This window comes from Ranitomeya imitator, chromosome 2 (assembly GCF_032444005.1).
Source record: "Ranitomeya imitator isolate aRanImi1 chromosome 2, aRanImi1.pri, whole genome shotgun sequence".
In the NCBI taxonomy this organism is placed as follows: Eukaryota; Metazoa; Chordata; class Amphibia; order Anura; family Dendrobatidae; genus Ranitomeya; species Ranitomeya imitator.
Window position 1 is genome coordinate 469,712,972 of NC_091283.1, and position 18,983 is coordinate 469,731,954.

The 18,983-nt window shown below is 45.4% G+C and overlaps 1 protein-coding gene across 1 annotated transcript in view; it reads left to right on the forward strand.

Moving 5' to 3' along the window:
• The first annotated feature begins 12,290 nt into the window (after positions 1 to 12,290).
• ADA (adenosine deaminase) overlaps positions 12,291 to 18,983 on the forward strand; it is a 76,024-nt gene continuing 69,331 nt past the window's right edge. The window contains exon 1 of the mRNA XM_069751246.1: positions 12,291 to 12,786. Coding sequence (XP_069607347.1) covers positions 12,751 to 12,786 — 36 coding nt within the window. The 5' untranslated portion in view covers positions 12,291 to 12,750. The remainder of the gene's footprint in view (positions 12,787 to 18,983) is intronic.

The window sequence follows — 18,983 nt, forward strand, 5'->3', positions numbered from 1 at the left end:
TTCATCCAGGATATCTCTGTACTTGGCCGCATTCATGTTTCCTTCAATGACAACCAGTCGTCCTGTCCCTGTAGCTGTAAAACACCCCCATAGCATGATGCTGCCACCACCATGTTTCACTGTTGGGATTGTATTGGGCAGGTGATGAGCAGTGCCTGGTTTTCTCCACACATACCACTTAGAATTAACACCAAAAAGGTCTATCTTCATCTCTTCCGACCAGAAAATCTTATTTCTCATAGTCTGGGAGTCCTTCGTGTGTTTTTTTTAGCAAACTCTATGCGGGCTTTCATATGTCTTGCACTGAGGAGAGGCTTTCGTCGGGCCACTCTGCCATAAAGGCCCAACTAGTGGAGGGCTGCAGTGATAGTTGACTTTGTGGAACTTTCTCCTATCTCATCTCCCTACTGTATCTCTGAAGCTCAGCCACAGTGATCTTGGGGTTCTTCTTTACCTCTCTTACCAAGGCTCTTCTTCTACGACTGCTCAGTTTGGCTGGACGGCGAGGTCTAGGAAGACTTCTGGTGGTCCCAAACTTCTTCCATTTAAGGAATATGGAGGACACTGTGTTCTTAGGAACCTTCAACACTGCAGAAATTATTTTGTAACCTTGGGCAGATCTGTGCCTTGCCACAATTCTGTCTCTGAGCTCCTTGGCCAGTTCCTTTGACCTTATGATTCTCATTTGGTCTGACATGCACTGTGTGCTGTGAGGTCTTATATAGACAGGTGTGTGCCTTTCCAAATCAAGTCCTATCAGTTTAATTAAACACATCTGGACTCCAATGAAGGAGTAGAACCATCTCAAGGAGGAGCACAAGGAAATGGACATGTGACTTAAATATGAGAGTCTGAGCAAAGGGTCTGAATACTTATGACCATGTGATTTTTCAGATTTTCTTTTTTATTAAATTTTCAAAAATTTCTACAGTTCTGTTTTTTTCAGTCAAGATGGGGTGCAGTGTGCATTCATGTGAAAAAATGAACTTTTTTAAATTTACCAAATGGCTGCAATGAAACAAAGAGTGAAAAATTTAAAGGGGTCTGAATACTTTCCGTACCCACTACATAAAAGATTGCAGGGTTGATCAACTTGTATTAGGGCTGCATGACAGCGACTGTCAGCAATATCACTGTCCAGATGACTGCTAAACCTGCAAGGCCAAGCACACAATATGCTTACATATCGGCTTCATATCCTCCCCCCTCCTAAAAGAAGGAAGCGAGAGGAACAAAGTCAGACTCTTATTCACATAAGGGGAAGTCTCGACTATTTATGTTAAATGTAGTAACTTCAGCTATGACAACTGTTTGAGAACAGATAATAGCAGTCTGATTGTATCTTATATCCATCTCTCTTGCTCTGTCACATCCATCGCTTTTCTTTCTCGCTCTTATATCAATCTCTTGACCTCTCACTTTCTCATATCCATCTCTCGCTCCCTCATATCCATCTCTCGCTCTCTCATATCCATCTCTTGCTCTTTCATATCCCTCTCTCGCTCCCTCATATCCATCTCACACTTTCTCATATTCATCTCTCGCTCTCATATCCATCTCACACTCCCTCATATCCATCTCTCGCTCTCTCATATCCATATCACACTTTCTCATATTCATCTCTCGCTCTCATATCCATCTCACACTCCCTCATATTCATCTCTCGCTCCCTCATATCCATCTCACGCTCCCTCATATCTGTCTCTCGCTCCCTCATATCCGTCTCCGGCTCCCTCATATCCATCTCTCGCTCTCTCATATCTATCTGTCTCTCTCATATCATCTCACACTCTCTGATATCCATCTCTCACTCTCTCATATCCATCTCTCGCTCTTTCATATCCATCTCTCACTCTCTCATCCATCTCTCACTTTCTCATATCTCTCACTCTCTCATATCCATCTCACGCTCTCACATATCCATCTCTCGCTCTCTCATATCCATCTCTCAATCTCTCATATCCATCTCTCAATCTCTCATATCCATCTCTCGCTCTCTCATATCCAACTCTCGCTCTCATATCCATCTCTCGCTTTCTCATATCCATCTCTCGCTCTCTCATGTCCATCTCTCACTCTCTCATATCGATCTCTCGCTGTCTCATATCCATCTCACACCCTCTCGTATCCATCTCTCGCTTTCTCATATCTATCTGTCGCTTTCTCATATGTCTCTCTCATATCCATCTCACGCTCTCTTATATCCATCTCACTCTCTCATATCCATCTCTCGCGCTCTCATATGCATCTCTCGCTCTCTCATGTCCATCTCTCACTCTCTCATATCCATCTCTCGCTGTCTCATATCCATCTCACACCCTCTTGTATCCATCTCTCACTCTCTCATATCCTCCATCTCTTGCTCTCTCATATCATCTCTAGCTTTCTCATATCAATCTCTCGCTCTCTCATATCCATCTCTCACTCTCTCATATCCGTCTCACACTGTCTCATATACGTCTCACACTCTCTCATATCCATCTCACACTCTCTCATATCCATCTCATGCTCGCTCATATCCGTCTCTCACTCTCTCATATCCATCTCACGCTCTCTCATATGCATCTCACGCTTTGTCATTTCCATCTCTCGATTTCTCATATCTGCTTCTCGCTCTCTCATATCCATCTCTCACATCCGTCTCTCGCTCTCTCGTATCATCTTACACTCTTCACATACCCATCTCTCACGCTCTCATATCCATCTCTCATATCCTTCTCTTCTATCCATCTCTAGCTGTCTCTTATAATTTCTCACTCTATTATATCCATCTCTCTCGCTCATATCCGTCTCTAACTCTCTCATATCCGTTTCTCGCTCCCTTGCTCCCTCATATCCATCTCTCGCTCTCTCATATCTGTCTCTTGCTCCTTCATATCTGTCTCTCGCTCTCTCATATCCGTCTCCCGCTCCCTCATATCCATCTCTCGCTCCCTCATATCCGTCTCCTGCTCCCTCATATCCATCTCTTGCTCTCTCATATCTGTCTCTCGCTCCTTCATATCTGTCTCTCGCTCTCTCATATGTCTCTCGCTCTCTCATATCCATCTCTCGCTCCCTCATATCGTCTCACGCTCTTTCATATCCATCTCACGCTCTCTCATATCCATCTCTCACGCTCTCATATCCATAACTATATGTTTGTGATATCCTTCTCTCTCAATCTCTTGTATCTATCATATTTTCTCTCGCTGTCTCATATCTATATCTGTGTATTTGTCATATCCATCTCTCTATGAAATCTTTTTTGCTCTCTCGTATTAATTTCTCTTATTGTGTCTCTGTCTCATATCCCTCTCTTGTTCTCTCATAATCCTCACTTATATCTCTTGCTCTCTAAGTCACATATCTATCTCTCTCTCTAATATTCATCTCCCTTGCTGTCTCATATCCATCTCTCACCCTTATTTAGATCTCTCTTGAACTCTCTCATTTCCTCACGTTCACACTCTCTAACATCCATCTCTCTCTCTCATATACACATATGTCCTTCCAGCGTCGGACTGGAGCACCTTGGGCCCACCAGAGAACATCATTCTTGGGGCCCACTATGTAGCTACATAGAAATAAATTCAAGACCATCAATTGTGCAGTAAAACACGCTAATATCAGGGTGTAATAATAATAAGGTCATACACATTTTAATTATGTAGCAGGGGTTGGGATAGCCCCCTCATAGAATATAAAGTAGCCCCCCTCATAGAATACAATGTAGCCTCCCTCATGGAATATAATGCAGCCCCCCTCATAGGATATAATACAGCACCACACAAAATATAATGCAACCCCCTCATAAGGTTTAATTCAGCCCCCCTATAGAATATAATGCAGCCCTCCTCATATAGTATAATGCAGCCCCTCTACAGAATATAATGTAGCCCCCTCAGAAAATAATGCAACCCCCTCATAAGGCAGCCCCCCTTAGAATATACAGTAGCCCCCTCATAGGGCATAATGCAGCTCCCCTCATATAGTATGATGTAGCCCCCTCAGAGAATAATGCATCCCCCCACATAATATAATACAGCCCCTCCACAGAATATATTGTAGCCCCCTCAGAGTATAATGCAATACCCTTATAAAGCAGTTCCCCATAGAATATACTGTAGCCCCCTCATAGGGCATAATGCAGCTCCCCTCATATAGTATGATGTAGCCCCCTGAGAGAATGAAGCCTCCCACAGAATTATAATGTAGCCTCCTCATAGGGTATAATGCAGCCCCCCTGAAAGGGTATAATGCAGCCCCCTCCACCACCATCATTATTCTCCCCCTCCACCCTCATCATTGTACTCATCACCACCTTCATCATTGCCTTTTCACCCACCACCTCTATCATTGCCTCCTCCCCCACCAGCACCATCTTTGTCCTTTACACCACAACCACCATTGCTTTTTCCCCCTCCACCCCATCATTGCCCATTCCAACACCTCCATCATTGCCTTCCCCATTACATCATCATTGTCCTTTCCACCACAGCCATCATTGCCTTCTCCTCACCATCCCATCATTGCCCATTCCACCATCACCATCATTGCCTCCCCCACCACCATCATTGCCTTCTTACCCACCACCCCATCATTGCCTCCCCACCACTATCATCATCATTGCCTTCCCCCACCACCATCATTGCCTCCCCCACCACCATCATTGCCTTCTCCCTGCCACCCTATCATTGCCTCTCCCACCACCATCATCATCATTGCCTCCCCCACCACCATCATCCTCATTGTCTCCCCCACCACCATCATTGCCTCCCCACCACCATCATCATCATCATTGCCTCCACCACCATCATCATTGCCTCCACCACCATCATCATTGTTTCCACCACCATCATCATTGCCTCCTCCACCACCATCATCGCCTCCCACACCACCCTCATCATCATTGCCTCCACCACCATCATTGCCTCCACCACCACCATCCTTGCCTCCCACACCACCCTCATCATCATTGCCTCCACCACCATCATCATTGCCTCCTCCACCACCCTCATCATCATTGCCTCCCCCACCACCATCATCATTGTCTCCTCCACCACCATCCTTGCCTCCCACACCACCCTCATCATCATTGCCTCCACCACCATCATCATTGCCTCCACCACCACCATCCTTGCCTCCCCACCCCCATCATTGCCCATTCCAACACCTCCATCATTGCATTCCCCACTAAATCATCATTGCCCTTTCCACCACAGCCATCATTGCCTTCTCCCCACCATCCCATCATTGCCCATTCCACCATAACCATCATTGCCTCCCCCACCACCATCATTGCCTTCTTACCCACCACCCCATCATTGCCTCCCCACCACTATCATTGCCTTCCCCCACCACCATCATTGCCTCCCCCACCACCATCATTGCCTCCCCCACCACCATTATTGCCTTCTCCCCGCCACCCTATCATTACCTCACCCACCAACATCATCATCATTGCCTCCCCCACCACCATCATCCTCATTGTCTCCCCCACCACCATCATTGCCTCCCCACCACCATCATCATCATCGCCTCCACCACCATCATCATTGCCTCCTCCACCACCATCATCGCCTCCCACACCACCCTTATCATCATTGCCTCCACCACCATCATCATTGCATCCACCACCACCATCCTTGCCTCCCCACCACCATCATTGCCTCCCCCACCACCATCATCATTGCCTCCTCCACCACCATCATCACCTCCCACATCACCCTCATCATCATTGCCTCCACCACCATCATCATTGCCTCCCCACCACCATCATTGCCTCCCCCACTACCATCATCATTGCCTCCCCACCACCATCATCATCATTATTGCCTCCCCCACCACCACCATTGCCTCCCCATCACCATCATCATCATCATTGCCTCCACCTTCATCATTGCCTCCACCACCATCATCATCACCTCCCACACCACCCTCATCATCATTGCCTCCACACCACTATCCTTGCCTCCACCACCATAATCATTGCCTCCCCCACCACCATCATCATCATTGCCTCCACCATCATCATTGCCTCCCCTACCACCATCATCATCGCCTCCACCACCATCATTGCCTCCACCACCATCATCATGGCCTCCATCACCATCATCATTGCCTCCCCCACCATCATCATCATCATTGCCTCCCCGCCATCATCGTCATCATTGCCTCCTCCACCACCATCATCATCGCCTCCTCCACCACAATCATCATCATTTCCTCTCCCACCACCATCATCATCATTGCCTCCACATCATCATTGCCCCCACCACCATAATCATTGCCTCTCCCACCACCATCATCATCATTGCCTCCCCCACCACCATCATTGCCTCCCCCACCACCATCATCATAATTGCCTCCACCACCATCATCATTGCCTCCACCACCCCCATCATTGCCAATCTCCAATACACACTCAACACCACTATCACACATACAGCACCACACACAGACAGCACCGCACCACTGTCTCTCACTCACACACACACACACACACACACACACAAAGCACCGCATTACATACACACACAGCTGTGCACACACACAGGCAGGCAGACACACACACAGCATCTACTCACCTCTCTGCACGTTCCCTGCAGCCGCAGCACATACCGGCAGCTTGAGCTTCCTTTCTGAAACAGCCGCGCTGAATGATGACGTCATCCAGCTGTGCTGAGTCAGACAAGAAGTGCCGGTCAGCGGGCAGGCAGGAGGCCGGCGCTGGATCACTGCAGCTCCGCTCTGGTCACAGGCTCCAGGGCCCCGATTCAGCAGCATCGAAAGGCAGTGTTAGCCTCAGCATGCGGCTAACGCTGCCCGCTAATAAAGTGAAATAGTATTCACTCCTCTCCACGCTCATGGGGGCGTGGGGATAGCGTGAATATATTCAATTCTCTTTAGCAGTGGGGACAGGCTCCTGTCTCCAGCTGCTACTCTCTGGCACCGGGAGGGCCCCCTTGACTCTGGGGCTCCATAGCAGCTGGATGTGCCTCTATTAGTGACTGGCTGGGGGCTCCTGGAGCAGTGGGGGGCTCTAGGCAGCTGCTGGTCACTATATCAGCAGGTGTCAGTGCCTGGGCCCACCGGAGAATCCTCCGGTTCTCCAGTGGGCCAGTCCAACCCGGTGTCCATCTCGCGCTCTCTCTATATCTATTTCTTGATTTTTCTTTGCTGTATCCATCCACTTTATCTACTCAGGTTAGCCACGGACAGAAGAGGGCCCTGTGCGAGAACAGATTATGGGCCCTTTGCAGCCCAATAAGTGAAACTGGCCCCTTAGCTCTTGGGACTTTGTGCGGCTGCACCAATTTCTCCAGTGGTATGGCCGCCTCTATGTGTGCTGTAACTACCTGCGTCATTTACCTCCCTGTTTTATTATATTGCCATTATACCTCTTATAACATAAATGCCCACCTGCGTTGCCGTCCAGCATGTCCGGGGATCAGTGACAGGTTGGGGACGCATCTACTTATGTGTAGTGTAACGTAATCACCATATAATGCTGCAGTGAGTCCTAGGCACAATGTTATTAATGATCAGCTCAGACAGGTCTCTGATTACCCCTATAAATACTGTGCCGCACACATTGATCTGGCAGGTTACTGCGCTGCGCCCTTTATCTCTACCCGGTGTAACAGGCCAGATTATACCCCCAGGCCAGACTATACCCGGGGTTAAAGTGGCCTAGGCTAGATTATACCCCGGGTATACTTTGGCCTAGGCCAAACTATACCCCGGGGTATAAAATAGCCTAGGCCAAAGTATACCCCTCCAGGCCAGATTATACCCCCCAGGGTAAGCTGAGGGAAAGCTGCTCATTCTTCTAGGTAACAGCTCCCCCTCCCATCGGGCACTGCTCCTTTTCAAGCTCCTCCACCTCTGGTGACGCCAGGGATCTCCCTTTCTAAGCCCCACCCCCTCCCTATAGTCACATGTGACATGAAATCTTCAGCCCTGCTCGGGCCAGCTCGTTGTCTTGGCGCCTTGGATATGCTTGGAAAAGGGCTTTGTATACCTAGGGGGCACTGACGAGCACTGAGGGGTGGGTGGGGAACCCCTTTACTGGTTGCTATGGGATATAGCATGATCACTCTATCCTAGCAACACCTTGGATACGCTTGGAAAAGGGGTTTATCTATCTTGGGGGCACCATTGCAGCACTGCGGGTGGGTGGGGAAACCTTTTACTGGTTGCTATGGGATTTTACATGACCAATTTATCCTAGCAACGCCTTGTATACGCTTGGAAAAGGGGTTAATCTACCTTGGGGGCACTCTCGCAGCACTTAAGGATAGGTGGTTAACCCCTTAGGTGGTTGCTATGGGATTTTACATGACCACTTTATCCTAGCAACGGCTTGTATACGCTTGGAAAAGGGGTTTATCTACCTTGGGGGCACCCTTGCAGCACTGCGGGTGGGTGGGGAAACCTTTTACTGGTTGCTATGGGATTTTACATGATCACTCTATCCTAGCAACGCCTTGAATACGCTTGAAAAAGGGGTTTATCTACCTTGGGGGCACTCTCGCAGCACTTAAGGATAGGTGGTTAACCCCTTAGGTGGTTGCTATGGGATTTTACATGACCACTTTATCCTAGCAACGGCTTGTATACGCTTGGAAAAGGGGTTTATCTACCTTGGGGGCACCCTTGCAGCACTGTGGGGAAGCCGGGGAACCCTTTTACTGAGGAAGGAAACAGCACAAAAATTCAAAAGCTGACTTAGGCCATAGTATACCCCCGGGGGATAAACTTTATACCAGGGGGTATAAAATAGTTTTTATAGTATTTCTCTAGGCCATAATGTTATCACTTCACTGTTTTTCTCACCCTATTGCTTATTTGTTGAAAAGTGTGCAGATCTGAACTGACAGTAGATGGCGCTGTCCTGTCAGTGCATAGTTAATGATAACTTGTTTTGTATGTTCTCTATGACACCTCTCTGCTCTCTATGACACCAAATCTTTTCCAATTTTGACAACCATGGAAGATCAATTGTATGACCAGCTTTTGAGATTCTACACTGCAACAGAACAAAGGTACCCTCAGTATACCTACGATCTACCTCCTGAGAAACGTGCAAATGCCAAGTCCCAGTTTAGACAAACAGCAAAGCCATATCGAACCCAAGGAGGAATTGTTTATCATAGGGAAAAGGAGGTTCTTACTAAAAGTCGACTGCCAAATATCCTGAAGGCCTGTCATGACAACCCAATATCTGGGGGCCATTTTGGCAGAGATAAAACTTTAGCCAAAATCTCTGACCGGTTTTACTGGAAGGGAATGAAAAATGACGTTCACCAGTATGTGAAAGCCTGTCAAAAATGTTTTGTTATAAATCCCAAAATCACAAAGGAAGCTCCACCACTCAACAGTATATCAGTGCCTGGAAAAGTATGGAGCTTAGTTGGGATTGATATGATTGGCCCTCTTCAGGAAACATCAAATGGCAACAAATATATAGTTGCTGCCACTGATCATTTCTCCAAATGGACTGAAGCAACAGCTGTCCCAGATAAGAGTGCCAAGTCAGTGGCAAATTTTTTGTACTCCGTTATCTGTCGCCTTGGCTGTATGGAGACTCTGATTAGCGACCAGGGACGAGAGTTTGTAAACTCGATCATTGACAACCTGATGGAACATTTTCAAACAGATCACCGTATTTCATCTGCATACCACCCACAAACAAATGGCCAGCGGGAACGTGATAATCGGACACTTAAAGAAGCTCTTAGTAAGCTTGTCAATGACCAAGGAAACAACTGGGATCAATTCATCCCTGGTGTTCTGTTTGCCTATCACACATCTGTGCATGCTTCAACCAAGGTTACTCCATTTGAGGTCATGTATGGACGGAAGGCCAAGCTTCCCATGGACCTTAATCCCTCAAAAGATGATACGGTGGATCCCATGCCCATTTCAGATCATGCCACCCCTGATGTGCTAAATACACTGTCAAGCATTCTTAAAAAGCTGCACTCAGACGTCAGTACCAACATCCACTCTGCTCAAGAACACCAGAAGTGTGCCTTTGATCGCCGACACAAAAGTAACAAAGAAATCACTGCTGGTACCATAGTTTATATCAAGAATCAGCGCCGTATTCAACGCATAGGTTCAAAGATGGAACCACGCTGGATTGGACCTTATTTAGTTGTGGAATCCTTGACCAAGGGACGAGTAAAACTTAAGAACAACAAAACTGGCAAGATATTAAGCAACACATACCACACCAGCAACCTAAAGATTTACCAGGATAAAGAGGCTTCTCCACCATCCGATGATGATTATTCCAGTGACTCTGCCACACAGAAAAATAAGCAAACTAAGGCTTTCAACCTACTACCAAGTTCAAGAAGGAAGTATCTTAGCACCACTCTTGGCCTTACGTTTAGTAAGGTTGTATACTGTGGATGCAGACGAGACCTTGAACAACCACGGCGTACATATAAAACCAAAGGTGATGGAAACTGCTTCTTCCGGGCCATCAGCTACATCTTGACAGGAACAGAGGACAACCATTCCCTTCTCAGAGATAAAGTCATCCACCATATGAAAACTGACTTGACAAAAAAACTACAGGACTACTTGAACCAAAATGTGAATGAATATGTGAACATCTCTGGAATCTCTCGTGATGGAGTCTGGGCAACTGATGCAGAGATCATGACCACGGCGAATCTGTTGAGTTGCGACATAATAATCTACACAAACGTCGGTGACTCCATGGATTGGTTGACATATCCTGCAAGCTTCAATCTGCAGTCAACAACTGAACATGCACTGTATCTTGAAAATAAGCACGATCATTTCAATGTTGTTATCAGTGTTTAGCTTTAAACATTAATTTGGTAGCAAGGACATGCTAGACTAAATGTCATAATACACAGAATGACTGTTGGGCGATTTGTTGCCCCAGATAATTGCATTGCATGATAAGTGACTTATAGCTAATGAGAAATTATTGCCCCCCCTCCCAAAAGTTTTGTATAGTGGGAGGTACTCTTTAAGAATTGTCAGTTTGGTTTCTCAATAAAATGTTGAAGCATTAAGTAATTCTTGTGTATATCACTCAATGCAAATGATTTCATTGGGGTATAATATGAGCTGAGAGGTATAAATTGGGCTAGGCAACTTTAACCCCAGATTAGTTACATAATCTGGCCTGGAGGGGTATAGTTTTTTTTCCAAGCGTATACAAGGCGTTGCTAGGATAAATTGGTCATGTAAAATCCCATAGCAACCAGTAAAAGGGTTCCCCGGCTTCCCCACAGTGCTGCAAGGGTGCCCCCAAGGTAGATAAACCCCTTTTCCAAGCGTATACAAGCCGTTGCTAGGATAAAGTGGTCATGTAAAATCCCATAGCAACCACCTAAGGGGTTAACCACCTATCCTTAAGTGCTGCGAGAGTGCCCCCAAGGTAGATAAACCCCTTTTTCAAGCGTATTCAAGGCGTTGCTAGGATAGAGTGATCATGTAAAATCCCATAGCAACCAGTAAAAGGTTTCCCCACCCACCCGCAGTGCTGCAAGGGTGCCCCCAAGGTAGATAAACCCCTTTTCCAAGCGTATACAAGCCGTTGCTAGGATAAAGTGGTCATGTAAAATCCCATAGCAACCACCTAAGGGGTTAACCACCTATCCTTAAGTGCTGCGAGAGTGCCCCCAAGGTAGATTAACCCCTTTTTCAAGCGTATTCAAGGCGTTGCTAGGATAGAGTGATCATGTAAAATCCCATAGCAACCAGTAAAAGGTTTCCCCACCCACCCGCAGTGCTGCAAGGGTGCCCCCAAGGTAGATAAACCCCTTTTCCAAGCGTATACAAGCCGTTGCTAGGATAAAGTGGTCATGTAAAATCCCATAGCAACCACCTAAGGGGTTAACCACCTATCCTTAAGTGCTGCGAGAGTGCCCCCAAGGTAGATTAACCCCTTTTCCAAGCGTATACAAGGCGTTGCTAGGATAAATTGGTCATGTAAAATCCCATAGCAACCAGTAAAAGGTTTCCCCACCCACCCGCAGTGCTGCAATGGTGCCCCCAAGATAGATAAACCCCTTTTCCAAGCGTATCCAAGGTGTTGCTAGGATAGAGTGATCATGCTATATCCCATAGCAACCAGTAAAGGGGTTCCCCACCCACCCCTCAGTGCTCGTCAGTGCCCCCTAGGTATACAAAGCCCTTTTCCAAGCATATCCAAGGCGCCAAGACAACGAGCTGGCCCGAGCAGGGCTGAAGATTTCATGTCACATGTGACTATAGGGAGGGGGTGGGGCTTAGAAAGGGAGATCCCTGGCGTCACCAGAGGTGGAGGAGCTTGAAAAGGAGCAGTGCCCGATGGGAGGGGGAGCTGTGACCTAGAAGAATGAGCAGCTTTCCCTCAGCTTACCCTGGGGGGTATAATCTGGCCTGGAGGGGTATACTTTGGCCTAGGCTATTTTACACCCCGGGGTATAGTTTGGCCTAGGCCATTTTATGCCCGGGTATAGTTTGGCCTAGGCCAGTTTATACCCCGGGGTATACTCTGGCCTAGGCCAAATTATACCCGGGGTTAATCTGGGACGGGGTTACTTTGGCCTGTTACACCGGGATGGACTGTGTTATATAGAGTCCATGCTCCATAGGCCCCACACTGGGGGCAGGCATGTCTAGCAAAGCCTACAAAGGGCTGGGCCAGCACTGGGGAGGGAGGGCTGGCGAAACCTGACAGTATTATCTGTCCTGCAGCAGCAGGCTGCACAAAGAGAAAACTCCACTAGCAGAATGGAAGGCAAGGCTTGCTACTTGAATAAACCCAAGGTAAATGCATGGCTACATTGTCTCTGCTTCGTGTTCTCGCTTTTACATAGGACTGCAGCCCGAGACCCTAATACTTGTACATAATGCAAACCTACTATCAGTGCAATGTGATACAGGATGCATGAATGAAACAGTCATTACCCCTGATGAGAGTGAACAGGACTGTATCACCACCACCGGTTACCCGCATGGTTGCCAAGATGGCTAGTGCTGGCCACATGGCAGATCGCACAATGATACCGAAAATATTATTAGCACCTAATATGGATTAATGTGCTGCTGAAATAATTGGGCATCGTTCATTAAATTGGTAACCTTTGCAAAGTTATAGCAACTTATAGGAGAATTGTTTAACCATTTCACTATTGGCTTGAGTTAAGGAATTTGGTATGCTGAAGTTGTACAAAGGACCGGAGGCACAACTACTTCATCATCTGGAAAGAAGTCTCCCGTCTTCTGTTTGTACCGAATTGATGGATGGAGGGGGGTCCTGATTTTGGCCCCACTCTGCTCTGAAAGATCAGTAACCATACGGGCAACATCTGCAGTGATGAGACATGCATCTGCATGTCTCATCTGCTTGCTTAGGGTATTTTTATATATTGATTGACTTTCTATGATACTGTCCCTTGCCCCTGCTGTGTCATGGATCGGGATTTTACACGGGCAGTAATTATAATTCTTGTGCGGCGCAGTGAAATCTCTCGTTAATAAGTGAAAGGAGGCAGAATGGACAGTCAGTGGTTTCAATGAATGTTGATCATGGAGCAACAGGACATCAACGAGATCAGCTTTAGGTTACATTTACTTGACATATGTATTTTTTATCTATTTTCTGTTCTAATTTCAATAACACTAAGGCTATGTGCACACGTTGTGGATTTTTTGCAGGTTTTCCGCTGCAAAAACGCTTACATTAAGTATCCTATCATTTTTAATGCATTCCGCAATTTTTGTGCACATGTTGCATTTTTTTTCCGTGATAAAAACGCATTGCGGAAAAAAACGCGGCATGGTCATTAATTTTGTGGATTTTTCGTGGATTTGCTGCTATATTATTGCATTGGGAAGCTCCAGAAAAATAAAATGACAAAAAAATCAGCAAAAAAAAAACCATGCAAAAAAACGCACAAAAAACACGAGAAAAAAAACCCGCAAAAAAAATACACTTGCGGATTTCCTGCAAAAGTAGTCCAGATTTGCTCAGGAAAATTCCGCACACTTTCCTGAATTTGGGCACATAGCCTTACATTGAAATGGAGCAATTTTGGAAAAAAAGTATCTTGTGCAAATTTACCATTACTGGAGATGACTTATATTTGTAAAAAGGATGTAACTCATCAGAGAGGTAACACAATCCTGCAAATAATGCAGCCAAGGCACTCATTTACTGATATTTCCAGTTACGAGAACAACGGACCGATTATTCTGATCAGACTTTGATTAGAGTGTGATCCGAATGTCATAATTTTTTCTTGTATGTGGAGAAACAAAAAATTTAAAAAAAAAGTACATTCTCCACCTTCTCCGTTCTGTCAGTCTATGAAAATAACACCACACTAGAATGTCATGGACCCATTAACTTATATTGCCAATTTTGATCCAACCATCAGATCAAAATCGGACATGTCTCCTCTCCGTCTGCAAAGAATCACGGACATGTGAGTGGCCCCATAGACTGTCACAGGAGCAAGTGATATTCTGTGAAAACCACTGATATCAGTCGTACGTGAAAATTAGACATTTGAATGAGCAGTAAGATTAAGTTCAGAGAAGCACTGAACTTTGTGGACCAGCAACGTCCATAGATTGCAGATGTGACTTGGTCGGTGTGCTCCTCTGTATATTGGACAGGTGCTGGACCTACATAATATTTACATGCACTTGTGGAACGTAGCTCATGTGTACTAGTACGTAGGCTAGCATAGGTTCGTTCTCTACTAGGATCGCACACGGAACAAAAATACGCTCATCTGAACTTAGCCTTAGGTCTTATACAGATGTCCGTGGATCTCATTCCAATCACGGACCACAATACACTGACTGGCCGTGGATTATTATTATTATTTATTTATATAGCACCATTAATTCCATGGCGCTGTACATGAGAAGGGGTTAAATCAAAATACAAATATCACAGTAAACAAAACTATCAATGACAGACTGGTACAGAGGGGCGAGGACCCTGCCCTTGCGGGCTTACATTCTATGGGATAATGGGGAAGAGACAGTAGGTCGAGGGTTGCGGTAGCTCCGATGGTGTTGAGGTGGTTGCGTGGTTATTACAGGTTGTAAGCTTTCTTGAAGAGGTGGGTTTTCAGGTTACGTTTGAAGGATCCAAATGTGGTGGATAACCGGACGTGTTGGGGCACAGAATTCCATGACCGCGGATCTCATGACCTAAGCATGACACCCGATGAATGAGTGTTTTGTTATTTCATCATGTGATCAGCAGCTTCCTTACTCTGGCAATTATAGGGAAAAGAAAGCTCCTTGGAACGCTCGTTCCCGATAAATGGCCAATGTAAATGCGTCCTCAGAGAGATGAAGGGTAACTGCTCTCTTCCAACCTCAGCGCCCCACCTTTCTGTGTGCTGAATCTAGTACTGCTTCTTAGTACCTTTAAAATTAATGGGGATGAGTTACTGTACCACACACAACCTGTGGAGATAGAACCAACATCCCGTGCGTACAGATTGCATCACAATTTGAAATAACTTTGTGGAGCAAATAATGTCAACTAACAAGTAAGTGTGATAAACTTAGACTAATCAGTCAAGACTCAAGATGCTTCAAATGTATCATTCAGCATTTTAACACTGCCTAATTTGCACTGTCCAAAAGTTAGATGGGTTTTGTAAATGAACTCCGCTGTATTTATGTGGCCAGGATTGCCAAGTCTAGTCGTAATGTGGCTGTAAATATGCAAATTTCATACTTGGGGACACACGACCACTCTCCCAACAGTGCACAATGCGTAATCTGTGAGGATTCAGAAGTCTGCAGTCACACTTTTTGCGGCAAAACAGCTCTGACTCATTTAGACATGAATGCCACAAGATCTCAGAACACGTACTAAGTATTTGGCACTAGGACATTAGTAGTAGATCTATTAACTCCTTCCGGTTATGTGACGTACATGTATGTCATATGACAGGTGTGGATGTAAGGAGTGAGCTCAGGAGATCAGCCCTTTCCATACAGTGCAGGTGGCAGCTGTTTTATACAGCTGCCATCTAGCTCGAACAGCCATGATTGGAGCTACAGGTGCTTCTCACAAAATTAGAATATCATCAAAAAGTTAATTTATTTCAGTTCTTCAATACAAAAAGTGAAACTCATATATTATATAGAGTCATTACAAACAGAGTGATCTATTTCAAGTGTTTGTTTCTGTTAATGTTGATTATTATGGCTTACAGACAATGGAAACCCAAAAGTTATTATAACAATAAATTAAAATACTTTATAACACCAGTTTGAAAAATGATTTCAAAATCCGAAAAGTTGGCCTACTGAAATGTATGTTCAGTAAATGTACTCAGTACTTGGTCGGGGCTCCTTTTGCATCAATTACTGCATCAATGCGGCGTGGCATGGAGGCGATCAGCCTGTGGCACTGCTGAGGTGTTATGGAAGCCCATGTTGCTTTGATAGCAGCCTTCAGCTCGTCTGCATTGTTGGGTCTGGTGTCTCTCATCTTCCTCTTGGCAATACCGCATAGATTCTCTATGGGGTTAAGGTCAGGCGAGTTAGCTGGCCAATCAAGCACAGTGATACTGTTGTTTTTAATGAAGGTACTGGTACTTTTGGCAATGTGGACAGGTGTCAAGTCCTGCTGGAGAATGAAATTTCCATCTCCAAAAAGCTTGTCAGCAGAGGGAAGCATGAAGTGCTCTAAAATTTCCTGGTAGATGGCTGCGCTGACTTTGGTCTTGATAAAACACAGTGGACCTACACCAGCAGATGACATGACTGCCCAAACCATCACTGATTGTGGAAACTTCACATTAGACCTCAAGCAGCTTGGATTGTGGTCTCTACACTCTTCCTCCAGGCCCTGGGACCTTGATTTAAAAATGAAATGCAAAATTTACTTTCCTTGGAGTGGGTCAATGACTGCCTTCTGGACAGCTGTCAAGTCAGCAGTCTTCTCCATGATTGTGGAACCTACTGAAACAGCCTAAGGGACCTTTTTAAATGCTTAAGAAGCCTTTGGAGGTGTTTTTTGTTAATTATTCTAATTTACTGAGATAATGACTTTTGGGTTTTCATGGTCTGTAAGCCATAATCATCAACATTAACATTAACAATTGAAATAGGCAGCACGGTGGCTCAGTGGTTAGCACCGCAGCCTTGCAACGCTGGAGTCCTGTGTTAAAATCCCACCAATGACAACATCTGCACGGAGTTTGTATGTTCTCCCTGTGTTTGCGTGGGTTTCCTCCCACATTCCAAAGACATACTGATAGGGAATTTAGATTGTGTGCCCCACTGGGGACAGCGATGATAATGTGTGCAAACTGTAAAGCGCTGCGGATTATGGTAGCGCTATATAAAAATAAAGATTATTATTTTATTATTATTACTTGAAATATATCACTGTTTATAATGACTCTATATAATATATGAGTTTAACTTTTTGTATTGAAGAACTGAATTAAATTAACTTTTTGATGATATTCTAATTTTGTGAGAAGCACCTGTATGTCTGATTGATGCTGTTGAACCTAGTAGATGTCGCTGTCAAACTCTTACACAGGCATTTAAGTGTCACTGGAAAGGTATTCCAGATCCAATCATCATGCCCCCCCCCCCCCACACACTCACACACAACGACATTGCAGGGTATTAATGGGTTGTGATGGCAGAAGATTCCTGTGTCCACATTTCTCGCTGTCACCACACATCTCCCAAAAATGCAATAAAAAGCGCTCAAAACATCTTCTGTACCCGAAAATGGTACCATTGAAAATAACAACTTGCCACACAAAAAACAAGACCTCACACAGGTCCGAGGATGAAAAAAATGGCTTATATGTCTCAGAAAATGATGATGCAAGCCAATTTTTTTTTTTTCAGAATATTTTTTATCCTTAATACAACTTGGCAAAGTGTGCTTCTTTGACCGTCCATGTGATGACAGGGACGGGCAAAGAATACAGCACCACACTGCTTCGCTTTGAAAAGTGTCTCCATTTCACAGGTATTTGCATACTTGGGATGCAGATATTGGTGTATACCCTGATGGAACAAGGACACCACTACCTTACGCCAACTGTGCCTCAGTACACTGCACAGACTGAAGCAGCGCTTCGGAGGAACGGGGTAAAGTGAATACGGTCACTGATTTATTTTTATTATTTATTTTTTTAGATTTTCAGAAACTGTGGGGACATCTTACTGCGTTGGAGGCTCTGTGGGGAAATCACGCTGAGTGTGAAGCTGTGTGGAGACATCATACTGCATAGGGGGCTGTTTGGGAACATGATGCAGCATGGGGGGCTGTGTGAGGACATTATATTGTATGGAGGGCTGTGTGGAAGGCTGTGTGGGGACATCATACTGCATAGGGGGCTGTTTGGGAACATGATGCTGCATGGGGGGCTGTGTGAGGACATTATATTGTATGGAGGGCTGTGTGGAAGGCTGTGTGGGGACATTATACTCTATGGGAACATCATACTGTTTGAGGGGCTATGTGGGGACATCAAACTCTGTGGGCGCATCATATTGCCTGGGGAGCTGTTGATCAAACTATAAGGACTGATAAAACAGGAGCACTATAACTTACTGATTTATATAAACTTTCTAAGGCCAGGGTCACACGAGCGATGATTCTCTCATGCGGGAGAATCTGATCAATTATTTAAACGACACACGGCTCAAACTCCGATCCAAGTTTGAGCCAAGTGCTAGTTTACGGTGATCCAATTCTCTTGGATGAGAGATTCATTTCACAGCTGCGAAGAAGACCATCATTTGTAATCACATGCTGTAATGTCTGTATTCTTCTCTCCTCTCTCCCTCTGCCCAGGAGATGTGATATGATCAGACCATGTCCCTGCACGGTCAGACACGGCCATTACACAGTACACAGCAGGGGCACATTTATAAGATTATCTCAGCACAGGAACATGTAATTTAAACACATCCAATTGTGGAAATTATTATTAGTCAAAGATCTATTGATTAAA